Below are 17,795 nucleotides of genomic sequence, written 5' to 3'. Positions count from 1 at the left end.
ACAATACTGTGACCGCCGTAAGACTCCAACTTGAGACTTCAAAGTAAGTGGTAGCTCAAAAACTCAAATGCTTGCTATTGTGTCATCTTCAAGGGACTCGAAAAATAATTTTATAGCTTTGTCCCGATATATAATAATAAGAAAATGAGTATATGAATTTAGAAGTATGATTAACATCTCTTTAAGGAGTACCCAAGATATTTTAAATTCTAAAAATTACTATATGCTTTCCTATTTTTATATATAGTGATATTATTCACTTCAAAATTTGAACTCGAATGCTACTAAACTTTACCTAAAAATATCTTGCATCGATAGTGTTGTTATAGTCATATATAAATATCTTTCATCATTTCTAATCAGATGGTCACAAATCATACAAGCAAGTTTTTCGTCATATGAATATGATATTTTTATTTGAATAGATATGCCCCAACCCAAGTGACATCAGATTGTCCGAAAATTTATTTGTTCAAATCAAAATCATTTCATTCACTTATAGCTCCACTTCGAACTTAATAACTTAATCTTATTTCCAACCCCCTCCAATTAAATTACCTTTTCATTCACCGCTTGTGTTAGGCCAAATAGGGGTGGGTCGATTGTAGGCCTCTCAAACACGTGTTTTTCTTTTCTAATACAACATGTAGGGTGGGGATTCGAATTCGTGACCTTTTGGTCTCTTGAGCTATGTTCGGTTTGACAATTTTGGTTTGACAATTTTGAAACACATGTTATTATATACTAATTAAAATAATTAACAAAAGTTCCGGTTGGTGCGATGGAGCTTGTGCCTCATCCCTTATATATTATTAAAAAATATAAATATTTAAAATCATTTAAAAATATATAAATATATAAATATGTCAACTGTTTTTAAGAAAATAAAAGATATATATTAGTGAAATATTCAAGCCATGATTTTCTAAAAGTAAGATTGTTCTTGATATCATCCAAGTTTTTTTAATCTAATAGAAATTCTTTTCCTATTTATAAATATGCATTTATCTTTTCTTTGGTCTAATTGTTATTGAATTTTTTTTCAATTTATACATGAGTATTACATATAGGTAATATTTTATTATAAATTATCGATATCTTTTTTCTTCCCTATAAATAATCAAATCTAAGTCTAAAAAAGTCGATGATTTAAATATTAATTGTCTAAAGTACATTTTTTTTTTCAAATTCCTAAACAAAATTATTTAATCCGCCCTCCAACCAGGGAATTTTTTTAACATTTTCTAGCAATGGGTAAAACAAAAAAAAAAAAAAAACTACTGAGGTGACAAATTTTGAACTCTTTACAATCAAAGATGAAAAAAGTTCAAAATGGAAACTGGGTAAGTTTGATATTTGCAACTTAAGCTAAAAAACTTCCAACAAACTCAAAATTTGTCCCAAATCTCACTCAATTATTCAAAGTCAATTAAACTCAATGAATTAGAAAAAGCGACCCAAGATTTCATTGAACCTAGCTTTAAGATAAAACGACAGCGTTTGGTTTCAACACTATGCTAGATATTAAACTGCACATGGCACTGGGGATTGTGACATAATGAAAACCATGGATCCAAGTGTCTAATTTTTATTTTTATTTTTTTTATGTGGAAAGAACAACGCCAACTAGGCAGCAAAATGGAGAAGAAAAAATGGCCGTTTTAAGGAATCAGAAGAACAGCGACAAATCATTAACGGCCCCATCAGCGTGGCTGGTACCGATAAATCATGTTCGACAAAATTTTACTGTCTAACTTTTTACGTATATGCATAAATTTTCAACTTAAAATTATTTTATTGTTTGAAAAGTTTCGATTTAACCCTCATATTCAAACTTTTTCCAATTATGATGCTTGCATATGAGTTAATTAAGTATAAATTTAAAGGGTACATTAAGTCACCTTAAAAGAAGAGAGTCGGAAATTTTTACAGCTTTTACAAATTTTGACAGAGACGTTAGCAAAACTCAACTGCCCAAGGCATGTGATCTAGAATTCGTCCTCCAAATTTTTATAATTTACTCAATATCATGTCAGGTAAACTTATCATTAATTTTATTTTTTTAAATTTGAGACAAACTTGGGTCCATATTTGGGCCCGAGATCATCTTTTCCAGCTCTCGGTGGTTGTCGTTATCGAAGAGTGACAAAAAAGAAAACCCTAGAAGATGAAAGCAACAACAGGGAGCAGGGGTGGAGGGGACAGATTCTTAGAAGATATTTTGTTTTAGGGTAATGGGTGAGTGCCACTTCTATGGCTGCTTTTGCTTCCATATTTGATTAGCTAAGTTTACTCATTGGGAGAGACATAACAAATATCTTGAAGGCATATGAAAAAATAATTAATATTACCCCTTTTTTCTGTGTTATCAATTTCAGTTATACCTCACTAATTATCACTAATTCTGGGGACGTGTCCTTTTTCCCTTTATTTTGTAAAAACTTGAAAATTTAAAAGGAGAGTGATTGATGATATTTTCTAATTCCGTCTCTATTCCATTAAGTTTGTTTATTTTTCAAAGTTATATTGTAATAGATGTATTCTCGTGACAATTACATGAAATTGTTGAATGTACCAAGAGATCTCTCTCTTATCCACTAAAAATTTTATAAATAACTTAATCCACAACTAATTTTGTCCATGCAAAATGATAAATGAATAACTCTTAATATGCAGATTCACTTTACTCGAACTTGTGTTTGATTTCAAAAGCTTGTATTTGTTTTTAAAATTTTATTAGGTATTAAAATTGTGATTTTAAGAAAAGTGGAGACATTAAAAAAAATTATAACAAAGCATATTTTTCACAATGAAGCTCAATAAAAAGTATAGATTCAAAACCATCTCCATATATATCTGAATAAAAAAAAAGTTCCATAGAGACAAAAGAGGAGTAAAATTGGCTCTTAAGCCATTTTGTGCCCTTCTTAATTCTCACAATTCTATATAAGTTTTAGAAATAATAAACAATTTAATTCCAAAATATATATTTCTTTTTATTTCTTAAAAACGACAAAAAAACAATGAAAACAAAGAAAAAGTTAAGCCAGCAACGTTATCATCTCCAAATCCAATCATTGTAGGTAGTTTCGGAAAAATAAACATTATTAAGAAAAACACAAAATCCAACTTATTTCAGAAAAAAAAAAACACAAACATAATATCCAACTGGAAAAAAAAAAGGAAAAAATAAAGAAAATACTAAAGTTGTGGCGGGTGAGAACAAATGAGCAATAATAGTTAAGATAGAAATAAATTTTCACTAGTCATTATCTAAGTATTTTTTTAACACGAAATCAGTTTTTTTTTCTTTTCAATAATTTCAGAGATCTGATCATTAAATAAGAAGACAACTTGAGTTTCCCCACGCATACATACAAACATAAAACATGGATTTGCAATCGTATATGGAAGGAAGGAGATAAATAGAGATTTTACAGCCTTTCTAAACAGTAAACAGTAGCCAATTTTTACACTGTTTTCATTTATTTCCTTCATCTACTCCCAAAAAAAAAAATTTAAAAAGAATACTCCAAAAAAATATAAAAAAATTTACAAACCAGAGGAGGCCCACATTATATAACTTCCCCTATTCCACTCCCAAACACAGCCGAACCGAACCGAACCGGAACCCTTCAACAGAAAGCCGCCGTTCTGCACCGGCGGCCGGCCTGTAATCTGAAAGTCCCAATCCCCCGGCGGCCGTCGTTCAGATCCGAGCGCTTCGTCCCGTTGGCCAAAGAGAGAGACGACATGGCCCTGGCGGACACCACTTTTCTGACGAGCATCTTCCACTGGGGGTTGTCCTCCGGCGAGCGCTGCTTGAACTTCCGGCAGAGGGGGACCTTGCAGCAGTCGGAGTGGTCGCAGATGGAGGAGTGGAGCTTCAGAAGCTGCCACATCCGCTTGCAGCGCCCGCATCCGACTCCGTTGTTGCGCTTCTTACACGTGGCGAAGTGCTTGATCAGAAGCTGTAGACCGTGACACGTGGAGTAGTGTGAGCACGGCTCTCGCTCCTTCTTCGGCTCCACGTTGTACGGCCCCACGATGGTGCAACCCTCCGAGCAGATGTGTTCTAAGCACTCCATTGCCTCGTGGAGCTCTACATATAACTTCCTCTCCTTCCTCATCCTCCGATTCCTGTGTTTCCTCTGCCATTTTATTTTTCCCCAATAAATATTTCAGATCCAACAACACTTTTTCTTTTTTTTTTTTTCTTTTTTTTGAGTTCTATAGATATTCTCGTTTTAAATAAGTGGACAGGAAATATGCTTCAGAAAGGCGTCAATGAAATTTTGGGACCACGAAATAGAAGTATATATATAGGTAAAATTAATGGTTTAAAACTTTTCTTTTCCTTATTTGGATGTATAAGGATTTTACTAATATAACCTTTTCGTTCTTATTGCCGAAAATGAATGGTCCAGAGAACTCTGAGGTTATATTGGTAATTGAATCGATAACGAATTTCGTGTTTATAGGTTTGGTTCTTAAAATTAAAAGAAAATGTACGTAAAAACGAGATTTGGGAATTGAAATCACTTTTGATTTTAAATTGAAGAGATAAGAAACAACAGAATTGGTTTGAAATCTGTTAACAAGGATCTAATGTGACAAACAGAGGTTCGTTAAAATAAATTTTTGCCGAGAATCAACGTTTTCGATTATGCAATTTCGGGGAAGACAGAGAAAAATTGGAAAAAGCGTTTACCGATTCGGTCTCGTCGATGAACTGAAGAATATCGAGCTCGAGCCAAGGGTCGTTATCTTGAATGAACTTCCAGCCCTCGGTTTTGTCGACGAATTTAAAGTGATCGGCGACGAATTTCATGCACTTCAGGTAAAGATCCGACGCGTTGCAGAGCCTCGCCAGTTGCAGAACATCCACGACGCTCTCGATCGTCAGCCGTTGAGCCAAATCCTTGGTGCACATCGCCTTAAGCTGCGGCACCATGTAGACGTGCGACAGAGCCAGCATATGGATCCCGTGTTTCTCGAGATGCTCCGCCGTGCACCTGCGTAGAAATCGCAATCGTCGATTTAATTCAGAAATTCAGAAATTCGAATCGAATTCAGATCCGGAGAGAGGCGGATTTCGGAACCTAGAGCTGTAGAGGAACCGAACAAAGGAGACGACAGCATCGGACGGGACTCCAAGAATCGAAATGACCTTCTCCGCATTCCGATTCTTGCTCGGCCGATAGATCACGTGCTCAAGAACCGGCGAAATCGAAGCCTAGGGTTTACAAAGAAACAGATCTCACAAATCTCATTACCGAAATTACATCCAAATCAGGATAGGGAGAGATCCGATGAGTTACCAAGATGCCGGAGTGCGCCGGGATGCGAAGCCCGCCGGAGGCGAGAATATAGACGTCCGGTTCCGGAAGCTCCCGGTAAATGGAGGGCGAAATAGATTGATCGGCGGCGGCTGTGGCGGCGGTGGCGGTGGCGGTGGCGGTGGCGGTGGCGGCCGGAAAATCGGAGTAGAGATCATCGGGAAGGGCGGTGGGAGGGACGGATGTGGTGAGAGGAGTGGATTCCATTTTCGAAAAGGGGAGCGATCACCACGTTTCTCGGCCCATTTTCGAAACACACAAAGCCATATATATAGACACGGCCGCAGAGGAAAAATGCCAAAATATCGAGCTGTTACCACTTGTAAATCTCCCACCTTCGTTTCAACCGCATTTGTTGTTTTGTTTTCATCCCATCTTTTTTTTTTTTTTTTTAACTAATCCTAAACAAATTTTATCGAATCCTTAAACTTTAAAATTAAAAAAAAAAATTATCTTGTTACCTAATTACTCGACTAATTTTACCATGACATGTCAACAAACATGCAATTATTGACAATTTTAAAAAAGGATACGGTTACCACTAATACTTTTATGATGGGTCCTTCACATTTTTCATGTGTTTATAGTGAACATATTGACAATGACATATGATAAATTATTGGAAATAATTTTGAGAGGTAAAAATAGTATATAACTATGAACTAAATGAATCTAGTATGTATGTATTAATATTTCTTTCATGCATCATATTTTCCTCATATTCACATGTCATTTTCTATTCTCGATTAAATTATAACAATTTAGTACAATGACGTTAATTACAATTAGTGAGTAGTTAAACAACAACTAATGAATATTGTCAATCTAAGCATAGCTCAATCATTAAGATAACAACTTTAATTTAATCGTGAGTTTGAACCTACTCTGACGTGTTGTGTATTAAACAAATAGATGAAGAATAAAAGTTATAGGATTATGGGAAATAATAAAAATAAGAGGGGGAGGGATTTTATTTAAAAAATAACAATAATTAAAAAATGGTGGCCCATGTTTTTTGGAGGGTGACGTGGAGAGGGGTTTGGTTGTAAATTCTAATCGTTGGGATTGTTTGGGGGAGTTGGACGGATCTTATCCACGAACGCGCAATCTATTTTGCCACGTAGATATTGCCAAGTTGGGCGTCTAACGATCTCCTTCCTGGGACGCTACCCAACCACGTGTTTACACCACATCTCTACAAATTTTTTTCGTTATTTTAAACTGTGTTCACATCACTAAATTTTCAATGTTGTGTTATGTAGGTGTTATTCTAGTTCAACAATTATCGGAATGGGACGTGAATCAAATCATCAATCTTTGAGTAGAAAATAGATGTTTTATCTATTGTGAGTTATGATTAGATTAGCGTGTTTAATAAGTTTTTATATTTTAAAAGTGACTCATAATTAAATTAGAAAGATATATCTTTTTGCTTTAAAAAACTTAGGAAGAGAAAAAAGAAAACATGTCTAAATATTAACTTTCCTAGAAAAAGATAACGCAAGGTTGCTATCCTCAATGTCTTTGATTAGATGTTGAAAAGTTTACGAAATTAATATTATTATACACCTATCAAAATTAGAAATTTATTAGACGCAATTGAAAAGGTTGATAACTAAATTTATAATTTTTTTCTAATTATAATTGAAATTCAACCATTTGGAAAAATTTTTGAAATTGTTTAAAATCTTCAGTTATTTGACGATGTTTAGAGATGAACTAAATGAAAGTAAGTGACCTGACGTAATTAACATATATCTCCGATCAAGATCGTGTGAGTTCAATCCCCCAATCCCACATGTTTTACCTTAAAGAAATGAAAGTAAGTGATTTCGATTTTTGACAAGAATTATCCAAATATTTTTAAAATACGGATGTGGATGCTACATGCAAATTAAACAAACTAAAATGATATATTTGTAACGTAGTTGCATATTCCATGTTTGAAAGGCTTCACCCCTTATCAACTCTAAATAGCTGCCAACATATAAGCATATTAGTGGTAATTGATATCTACTTATTTATATAAAGTCGAAGGTTCAAACTTCATTCTCCTAATTTATTATACTTAAAAAAAACATTTCATTAAAGTTGGCAATGGTCACAAAGTGTGGCCGGAGGAAGTGCCAGAGACAGTCTTCAAGGACAGGATTTTTTTTAAAAAAATGTGCAACACGAAGACTTCTCAAGTAGTCACCAAACTTATTCTTACTGAAACACGTTTAACTACAAAGTTCTGATGGGATGTAGTACATTATTGTTGGTATGACTGTACTTAATAACATATACAACTAGTAATAGACATATTGTTTGTGAAAATTATTAACCAATTACAATGTTAAGTCATGTTTTGCTGTTAATTTACAATTAGTTGGATTAGGCTATCTACTCTTTTATCCTTCTATTATTGTGTTTAGGATAATACCTTATTTTTATAATCACTCTTAGATAAATAAGTTTTCTTTCCACTATACTAGCATGTGCTCTCAATCTTAGTGAAGAAGTAAATGTTATCTACCGTTAAATTATAATCACGTCTTAAATTGGGTACATGATTCTTTCATATATATTCTCATACTAAAAAGTATCATTTTTAATTTTCACATGTAAATTTTTTACACTTAAGTAATAATAATGATTTGATTGATAAAAAAAAAATTATCTTTATTTAAAATATCAGATAATGTAAATATGAAGAGAGACAAAAAAAAACAAAAAATAAAAACCGTTCTTTCCGGCCGGTGCAGAGTATGTAGACTAAATATATTTATTAATAATAAAACCTTTTTAATTTCTGAGGTCAGAAATGCATCGAGACACGTGACATGCACGGATGTTAATTTGTATAAAGAGAAAATTAAGATGGATTGTTGTCCCTGTCCCCAACTTGATATTGATACCGTGTATTCATTTTTATTCTAAATTATCAATTTTATGTATTCAAAAAAAAAATTATCAATTTTATTAAATTACAGAGAGCGTTGCAATTCTTACCTTAATTTTAAACATTATTATAAATTTTACTTTGTTTTTGGTTGAATAATTATTACAAATATAATTTGGTGTGTATTTAATGAATTAAAAAATATATGTCAACTACACATGGTGCATTTAAAACTTTATGCTAAAGACTTAAACCGGTATAAAAATAAGTTTGAAACTTTGATAATATAGCGGTGAATTCACGTACGGTTCAAATGAGCCACTTTGAAAGTGATAACAATTGTTAGTACAATGCTTTATTAAAATTCATAAATAGGTATGTACAAGTAAATTGTCCAAATATCCACTACTGGTCAAGTATAGTGATAAAATTTGAGAGAAAAATAATCATTCAATCGTTAATTTTGTACATTCATCAGACTTAATTTTTTATAAATTTGATTCATGAAATTAGTGAATTTTTTGAAATTTATACTTAGACTAATTATTCGAAATTAAAGAGAGAGGATAAAAATGGAATCAGCTATAAAAATCTAGGTCCAATTTAATAAAATTAAAAATTTACATTTGACAAATGATATGACTTACGAGGAAAAAAATGATTTCTTTATTGTGAAAAATATAAAACGACCCAATTATAGTTAAATTTATCACTATTTTATCGGTAGTAAATAAACAATATATTTTTTCTTAAATGCGTGCTCCACGATTATTTGATTTATTATTATTATTATTATTATTATTCTTATTATTATTTTGCAAAGTATGTCAGATGTGGTCAAGGAAGAATGATAAATGAGGAAAATCGGTGAAGGGCGGGAGAAAGATATTTTTAAATGTTAGAGATTTAATCCTTGGGTTGTATATAATAAATTTTATTTTTGGTTGGCCAATCTTTGAATTAATTTTGTTGATTCGATATCCAAAAATAAAAAAATAAATTTGTTGATTTGGTTGTTCCTTCACCATCAGTACTACTTTTTTAAATATTATGATTATAGGAGCTTATTATTTTTTCAAATTCGAACAATTAAATAAACAGAACCGTGAAGTGGACAATGAATGATATCTATTTGCCTTGGGTTTTTAATTATTATTTTTAAAATTTTTTATTTATTTTAGTATGCATTTAATTATTATATAATGTAATCCATGAAGATTTGGTCCATTAAATCATTAAGCAGAATAGCAAGAAAAACAAATAAACAAGCAGGTATTAAGAGCTATCTAGGACAAAATATGGTCTTGTATTTAGAAGGAAGATTTTATTTGTTCAGTACAAGTCAATTTTAATATTGAATAAGTGGTATAATTAAAATATTTGATGAATTGGGTTATTGCATTTTAGGTGCACCCTTTTTTTTTTAACCAAAATTTTAGGTGCAAGTTTTTTATAATTTGATTGATTTTTATGCTCGATTAAGCAATTAGGTGGAGGATTATGGGGTTTTTTTTTAATTGCTTGATTTTATTGGGACGTTTTTGTAGCTTAGATTGAGCATTTGAGTGGTTTATTTAATACATTTTGATTGATATTTGTTGGTTTTTGAGCAAATTTAGCGATTGAATTTGATTAAATTAAAAGTTTAAAGTTAAATTAATTTACTCAACACAAAATACATAGCTAAGAATTCAAACGTCCATCAAGGTATCTTACCCACTTACGTTTGGATAGACCAAATTTATACGTTCATGTTTACAATAATAAAAAGATTAAATAATCAATCCTTAATTAGGGATCTAATTTTTAATAAGGATAAAATAAAGGTCCACTTGCAAAATATAGCAACAAATGATTAGTTAATTGCAAATCTAACAACCGCTTCTCTAATCTAGCAAGGAATAGAGGCCCAACCCATTAAAATATATATATATATATATATATATATATATATATATATAAAAGTTGATTATACCCTCACGTCGATTTACCTAATATCAAATATTAAGTATATCAATTATATGTTTTATATTTCGATATATCAGTAATATGAATAATATATTTAAAATTAAGTATATCACTCATATACTTGATATACTATAAAAAAACGTACAATATTACTTAAACCAAAAGCTTCCTGTGATTTTTATAAATTGAACACCGACGTAGATTGTGGCAATCGAGAGGATGGTAGAGGTCTGGGACTCCTCTTGTGAGACTGTTATAATTGTATAATGGTCGTTCAGTCTCTTTTCTTGCAGATTTCTCATATTGCTCTGCTTGTTGAGCTTCTAGCCATCCTTGAAGGGATTCGCCTTGCCTGATCTTTCAATTACTCGCGCATTATTGTTGAATCAGACCCCTCGAAGCTATCAACCTTCTTTCTCCAAGGTCGGAATCCTTTGGTGATGAAAGTGTCTACGTTCATGACATCATAATCCTTCCCCTCTCTTTTGACTCTATTCAGTTCATCCATGCCTATCGACGACACAATTGCCCAAGGATCACCTGGCGAACATAGGTCTTTCATTTTGTTGCTCCAATTTATGGGATTCTTCTTTTCCTCTTTCGCTTTGTCGACTTGTTGAGACTGATGTCTCCTCATCTTCTGCGCATGTGGCTTTGAGTTCTAATTAATTGTATCTTTTCTTTCAAGAAAACAAAATCAAAAGCTTCAACCGAATGAAGATTAATCATTGATATATTTAATATAAAACTTACCATTCATAGATTTAGTTTGACTGATATACTTCATAAGTTCATATTACATACTTTAGTTACATCGATGATATACTTTATATTTAGTATATCAGTTATATAATTGATATAACTAATATCAAATATATTGGTAATATATTTTCTAAAGTATATCAGTTAATTAATGATATATTTCATATTAGGTATATTAATTATATCATTGATATACATCATATTAAGTCGATCGGTGTCGAGCACAAACTTGGAATGACAAAAAATCTAATTTAAATATTGTTTGGCATATTTGCAAAACAAAAAAGTTGTTACTATATTTGCAAAGTTCGGCCAATGTTTTTGTTATTCATTAAAAATGCCCTAAAATAAATGGTTTATTAGTTTAGGCCAAGGGAAATTCAGGGCAATAAGATCCGCAATTATTAGTCCTTCAACAACCTCCAAACCCAATGGGCCTAGTCCATAAAAGATACAGACAGGCCAGGCCGATAAACATGAGCACTGTATCGTCGGCCCATATCGCTGGCTGTCAGAACACGGGCCCGTTCGGCTGTTTCCTTCTTCCGTTCATTACAAGAAAAGGCACGTGCGTAATTGACCAATTAAATTCATAATTTGAATTTGTTACATATTCAATTTCTTAAAAAATTTGCCCCGTAACTCCAATTTTAATTTTCTACTTTCCCATAATGTTTCCACTTAAATTTCCTGGGTCAAAACCTCATTCGAGTCTTAATAAGGAGAGAGAAAAAAAAATTACCAACTAATCAAAAAATTTATTAATATTTTAACTTGTTAGTTGAATTATGCCCTAAATTAACGAAATGTATATATTGATGTAACTTGATGTTATGAATAAAAATAAAAATTTTACCATATGAACCAACTATAGAAAATTTAGTAAGTCCAGCCCAAATTATCAAGACCCATTAACTTAAGAACGATCCAAAAGATCGAGCCATGAAGCTTGAATTTTGCAGAGTTCGAGCCGAACAGCCCCTGGGCCGAGCCATGGGTATAGGCCTATGGACAAAAAGAAGGCCCATAGGATGAGCATCCTCTAAATTGAGCAATCCACGGGCCGAACAGCCCTTGGGCCAGCACCCCTGGGCCGAGCCCTTTGGGTTCCATAGTCTGTGAGACTAGCTCTCTAGGCTGGTTTTGTTTTCTCCTTTCTTAGAGGGACTCCTTAACTTGCATTTCTTGGATTTAAGAAATTTTCAGAAGAAGGGGAAAGACTCCGGACAGAGCTGCTTTAACCTCGATAACCATCTAACTAGAGAGAGTCGATGGTCATGGATCTGACATTTCGCTTGTCGAAAAGATGAGTTCCTTTCTCGTCGCGCTTAGACAATTCATTTAGGGAAGTCTGCGGGTAGGAATTCTTCAAGGCGATTCAATTTTCGATGCGTTGTTTTTCAGCTGATTCCGCAGTTCTTTCATTCTCAAAACTCCTAAGACACAAGTCTTAGTCGTTGACAGCAATCTATTTTCCTTGAGCAATTGAGTCACACGCCGACGCCCGATTGTCAGAAGAGCCGATACTGGACCTACCCCAGTGTGAGAAATTCAGCACGATGGGAACTTGGAATTGACATTAAGTTTTCCTTCTATAAATATAAATGAAAGAGGTACGCTGCAAAAATTGTAATTCTCGCTGCAATTAACAAAAACTCGAATCTAACCAAGTATGTTGGAGTACCCTCCTTATTCTTAGAACGTGAGAAATCATTAAGATTTGGATGAATGTTTCGAAATTGAAAGAGTAGAGACCATTAGGTTGGGATTAGTGAGGACCAAAACAGACTTCCATAGATTTCTGCAATTAGAAGCACCGTTCAAAAGTTGCCCCACATTTCTTTGAAATTACACAAATTACCGAAATTTGTTGGAAGGCTTAGGTAGTTTGTGCAAATTGTAGCGGCTTTATTAGCAACTAGTTACCTAACTAATGAACAAAACCAACGACCAATGGAACATTAATTAATTTACCATCACAAAAGCTAAAAGAGTTCTTGTATGTTGAAATTAATCACCAACTTGGCCCATTTATTAAAGTATCAACTTGAACTTGCCCATGTGATTGATGCTGGTCTTATTCAAACACCTAGTGAAAAAGTAAATAAATTTCCAGAGAATTTAGACTTCATCATAATTATCTAATTAAGATAATAAAATCAAACAAGTTGCTTAAAATTTCGTAGTTAAATGTTATAAGATTAAGCTTAGTTATCTTTAAAAGATTAGACTACTCTAAACACTCCTAAAGAAATGATGGTTTCTTTCCTTTTTTTTCTTTTTTTTTTTATCATTTTCATTAAATGGATTCATGGGAGTCAAAAGATGAAAAAATTTTCTTACTTTTTTTTTCATATTTTGGAAAAAAATGAGTGAAACCAGTCCAGAGAAATTTACTATTAAGTAACGCCGAGAGAGATAGTAGAATAGAGTTGAGTAAGAATATTTGGACATTAACCTATTGAACTAAGGGTGTAATATAATCATGCAAAAATGAAGTACTACTACAAGGCCAATTTGAGCATAGTTCAATTTTTATTTTTTTTTATAGTTCACCAACAATATAATGAAATATCGAACTATTGATTTTAATTAAGATGGTAATATGTGTATTATCTACTCGGCTACGTTTGAATTGGCTTTGTACGATTATCCTCGACCAAGAAGTTAAAGGTTTGAATTTCCACCTCACACATTGCATGAAATTATTGGGTCCGATGAAACGTAAAGGTCAAGAGAGTGGGGTCGAAGCAAAATTGCACATGGGCTTGAGTTGAGCCTTTTCTTTTAGTTTGTGAATTGTGAAGGTCTAATCTAAAAGGTCTTAATCCTCTGTGCCCTCTTCGCCTTAAACACCTCTTTTTCCCACTCATTGTCTCCCACATGCCCTTTCCATTCCAACCCACAATTCTCCAATCAATAATACACCAATCCCTCTCCCCTTCCCACCATCTGCACCTTTTGTTGTGTGTTATCGAATCTCTCGAACTCAAAAAAGAACACAAGATTTTAAAAAAAAAATATTGGTGTTGAAGATATAAACATAGTCATACACGAAGTTGGAAAGATCATAACATCTCTATTGATACAAGACTTTTCCGATAAGAAAAAAAATCATTCATACTTATTTATGTTAAGGATCCCACGTTAATAAAAGAACGGACATTACATATGTCTATAATAGACACGGGCTACTCGTCTCATAGCCAATTGGTTTTGAGATGGAACCCATGAATATTGATATGGTATCAGAACCAATAACGTTCAAACGAGCTGGAACCATGAATATTGATAGTTTACAATCTTTTAGCAAATTAAATTGGGTGTTATTTTTGTCTCTTAGTTATGCTCTATTCTTTACTTTATGGATGTTTTCTCTGCTTTTATTAATGGAATATGTATGGATTGGAACAGAGAAGCAATGGATATGGTGAGTATTGAGGGTCTATTCGTAATTTAGAATAGTAGGAATATTTTTAGACAAATTAGATTTTTTTTTAATCCCATAAGTTTTATTAGTATATATCACTTTCAGTCATTATATTATGGAAACAAAGTATGTTCCCATCATTACTATTCTCTAATAAAGTTGCCTTCATATACTAAAAAAGTATTAAACTCGATTATTAGATCTACCTTTTATAGTTAAAGCCGTTGTAAATTTTCATTAGCTACTACATAAATGACGTGATTTTTTTTTCTTTTGACAAATTGAAATTTGATCCACTTCGATCTACCATTAGAGTGATTGACATTTGGTTACCATCAAACATACTAGTACATCTAACAGATCAATGAATATATCAATTAAGTCAATCTATAATTTTAAATTACTATAAGAAAAAGCATATTTTAAAAATTCAATATTAAAAAGGACTACCCATTATCAATTTAGAACTTTATTTTCCTAAATGGATGTTTATGTTATAATGATTATATTGATTTAAGAATGGGTCGGAGAATGGAAGTGATGAAATAATCCAATTGATCCCAAGCTTGAGTTATCTACGTTAGAGAAAAATATTACTGGTCAATATTCATTTTACTAACTATCATTAAATTTTTTATAAATTTGAGAGAGATGAAGAAAAAGAACTTTTAACTGTTTCTCATACTGTCAAATTTTTTTTTTACGGTCAACATAGAATGAATGCATTTAAATATTGTTCACCTTGAGAGTTTTTTTTCTTTTTTGGCTAATATATGTCTAAGAAAGGGAGGTGATATATTTGATGGCCTAACTAACTGTCGAGAAAAAGCAATTTATGTATTGATTTAGTTGCCCACTTGCCAATTAAATGCAATAGACCTCCCTCTACTAAAATCCTAATCTCCATGAGTCTCGCTCCTTAATAATTTAATCAATAATCTTCACACAAGGTCAAATTTTTAGTAAATTTGCTTCAATTTCTAACCCCTCTCTTGCAATTGAAGCATGCCTAATGCTCCCACCTATTCAAAAATCGTAAAATTTACTCCTACGTTGAAAAGAAAGAGCTCTTATTTAATACTCGATTTCATAGTACCTAGTTATATTAGATATAGTGTAAACAAACTAGGTAAGGGACAAGTATGAATTAATACTCACCAACATACAAGTTGGTTGAGATTTTACACGAAAAACTATTTAGGAAACAACATAAGTCAAAAACACAATATACATACATCAAACCTTCAGGTCAAGCCAAGAATGCGGGTGACACATTTGTAACAAAAGAACTTTTTGGACTATGGGAGAAGGTTAACAAGAATCTCTTTATCAGAATCACTAAAACAATCTCAGACTCTTAAAGATGAATAAATCACCCTCAGCCCAAAAACTTAAGCTTCATAATAAACGACTCTGATACCATCTTAAGGATGATGAATCACCACTCAACCAAAAAACTTAAGTTGATGGATTGAGTAAATTTAATTCAATATTGTCCCTCATATATATACCAACGATCTTCTTTTTCCTCAAGAAATGTGAGACTTTATTTGCACAGATATACAAGTGAAAACTTAAAAAAATCGTTATATATATATATAGTTTGTAACAATGCATCTAACGACTACGAAAGAGCGGGAGGGCATATTAAAAACTTGTGAGAAAAGTTGGTTTGTGAATGAGCAGAGTCAAAAGGGCAGTGGTAGTGGCATCAGAAGTGCAGTGGCCAAAAGCACTTGTATAATTATGAGGAGTTTGATTTGAAGAGGAAAATGGAGGTGTGAGAGTGACTTTAGGGACTTTAAATGGTGGCATGTGCTTTGGCAATAAACATGACCTGTTTTTTGAAACTCTCAATTAATGTTTAAACAAACACAGCCATCCATCCATGTATTTATACAACTACCAGTTATTTCAAGGCAATCCCCAAATAATTCCAACTTTTTTGACCCAATTTTTTCAGATGCATTTCCCACCACACCCACTTCTTCCAATCCCATGTGCTCTGCCTTCTTCCTCTCTTCAAATTTGTACTGTTGGTTGCTACTTTGTCCCATAAATACAAACTCAATACACCACATTTCACCATTCAAATTAACCCGTTTCTCCATTTTCGTACGGGATGGTGACTCGTTAATCCAAATATAGTTTAGTAGTTAAGATATTTCAGTTAACATCTCGACAGTAAAGACATTTACTTCTTCTTCTGAAGTTAAAGATTCAAACTCTCACAAATCGTATCTGTTATATGTCATAGGTTTTAATTCTCACCGCTACATTTATGAGATTATAAGAAAAAAAATATATATATATATATCTCAATGGAAATAGTATTAAAAAGTTATATAAAAAAATTCAACGAATTTCCTTTTAGTTCTTAGTAAGAATCAAAGAGTTTTTAAAAATAATTAATTAAAAAAAGTTTTCTTTATTAATTTTAGTTTCAACTTTGGAGCACGAAAAATCACTAAAAAACAACATATTAATACTGGAAGTATCTGACGGAATTAAACCTACCGACAAAAACCAATCAAATGCAACTGTTTTTTTTTTTTTTCAATGAACAAAATCAACTAAAATTTCCTTCAATCAAATTAAAATATTTTTTCAAACTAGAAGATTAATCAACACAATTCTTTATTTCATTCAATTTAGGATTTTGCTAAATTTTCCTATATTTGACTTTCACTCCCTCTTTTGTAATTTTTCGTCATTATAATTTTATAGATTAAAAAATGCAATATATTAACATTGTTGAAAAACTTAACTACAAAGTTGTATAAAACTAAGTTTTCATATAAAACTTTAGTTCCGTTGTTTGAAATTTTCTTTTTAATTGAAAAAAATATATATCTTTGATTAAACCAATAGTTAATATTCTTAACCCATATTTGAAGTAAGTCGAAGGATCCAACAAATTTACATTGATCTAAAAATTAAGACCAAAAGCTTTGAGTAATTAATTTTGAGGCTTCACTTTGGCTAAAACATGTTAAAAAGTTCCATAATTTATTACATTTTTTTTTCTATAAGCAAACCAAGAGTAATTACAACACGATCCGTTGACTCCTTAAATACTTGAAGTAATTAGTATCAAGTGACAACATTATTTAAGTTCATTCAATTAAAAGGAGTACTTGAAAAGAAAACTAGCCATTATTCTTCTAATGTGAATGGTCAAAAGTAGACCAAATTTAAATTAAAAATTAAAAAATTAAAAAAAAAAACCAATGGGAAGTTGTGGCTTGTTTGTCTTTTTACCGAAATTCTCCCTATTCAAATTCTTATCTTTATTTCATTTTTCACTTTTTCCACATATCGATGTAGAAATTATTAGTAAATTGCACTCTTTATGGCGCCAATTTCGTATTAATTAAAACAAAAGTTGTTTCAAGATATTCAACTTTCTTTT

General features: G+C 32.0%; 1 protein-coding gene across 1 annotated transcript; it reads right to left on the bottom strand.

Moving 5' to 3' along the window:
- Positions 1-3,408: 3,408 nt before the first annotated feature.
- Positions 3,409-5,593, bottom strand: LOC111008555 (BTB/POZ and TAZ domain-containing protein 1). Its single transcript, XM_088122117.1, has 4 exons — positions 5,322-5,593; positions 5,103-5,236; positions 4,712-5,015; positions 3,409-4,151 (listed from the first exon to the last, which is right to left on the bottom strand). Exons 1-4 carry the CDS (start codon positions 5,544-5,546, stop codon positions 3,636-3,638), a joined length of 1,179 nt encoding a protein of 392 aa, XP_087978243.1. The 5' UTR covers positions 5,547-5,593; the 3' UTR covers positions 3,409-3,635.
- Positions 5,594-17,795: the final 12,202 nt, after the last annotated feature.

The sequence above is a fragment of the Momordica charantia genome, assembly GCF_013281855.1.
Source record: "Momordica charantia cultivar OHB3-1 chromosome 3 unlocalized genomic scaffold, Mcharantia_2.0 BLBB01000003.1, whole genome shotgun sequence".
In the NCBI taxonomy this organism is placed as follows: domain Eukaryota; kingdom Viridiplantae; phylum Streptophyta; class Magnoliopsida; order Cucurbitales; family Cucurbitaceae; genus Momordica; species Momordica charantia.
The sequence above is the reverse complement of the archived record's forward strand: the minus strand, read 5'-3'. Positions and strand labels throughout refer to the sequence as shown.

Bases quoted from the DNA above. Each gene is read 5' to 3' on its own strand.
- LOC111008555 (XM_088122117.1), bottom strand. From the start codon at position 5,546: ATGGAATCCACTCCTCTCACCACATCCGTCCCTCCCACCGCCCTTCCC. The intron at 5,016-5,102 runs GTTCCGAAATCC...ATTTCTACGCAG, and splicing joins CGGTTCCTCTACAGCTCTAG to GTGCACGGCGGAGCATCTCG. The intron at 4,152-4,711 runs GTAAACGCTTTT...ATAAAATGGCAG, and splicing joins TCATCGACGAGACCGAATCG to AGGAAACACAGGAATCGGAG.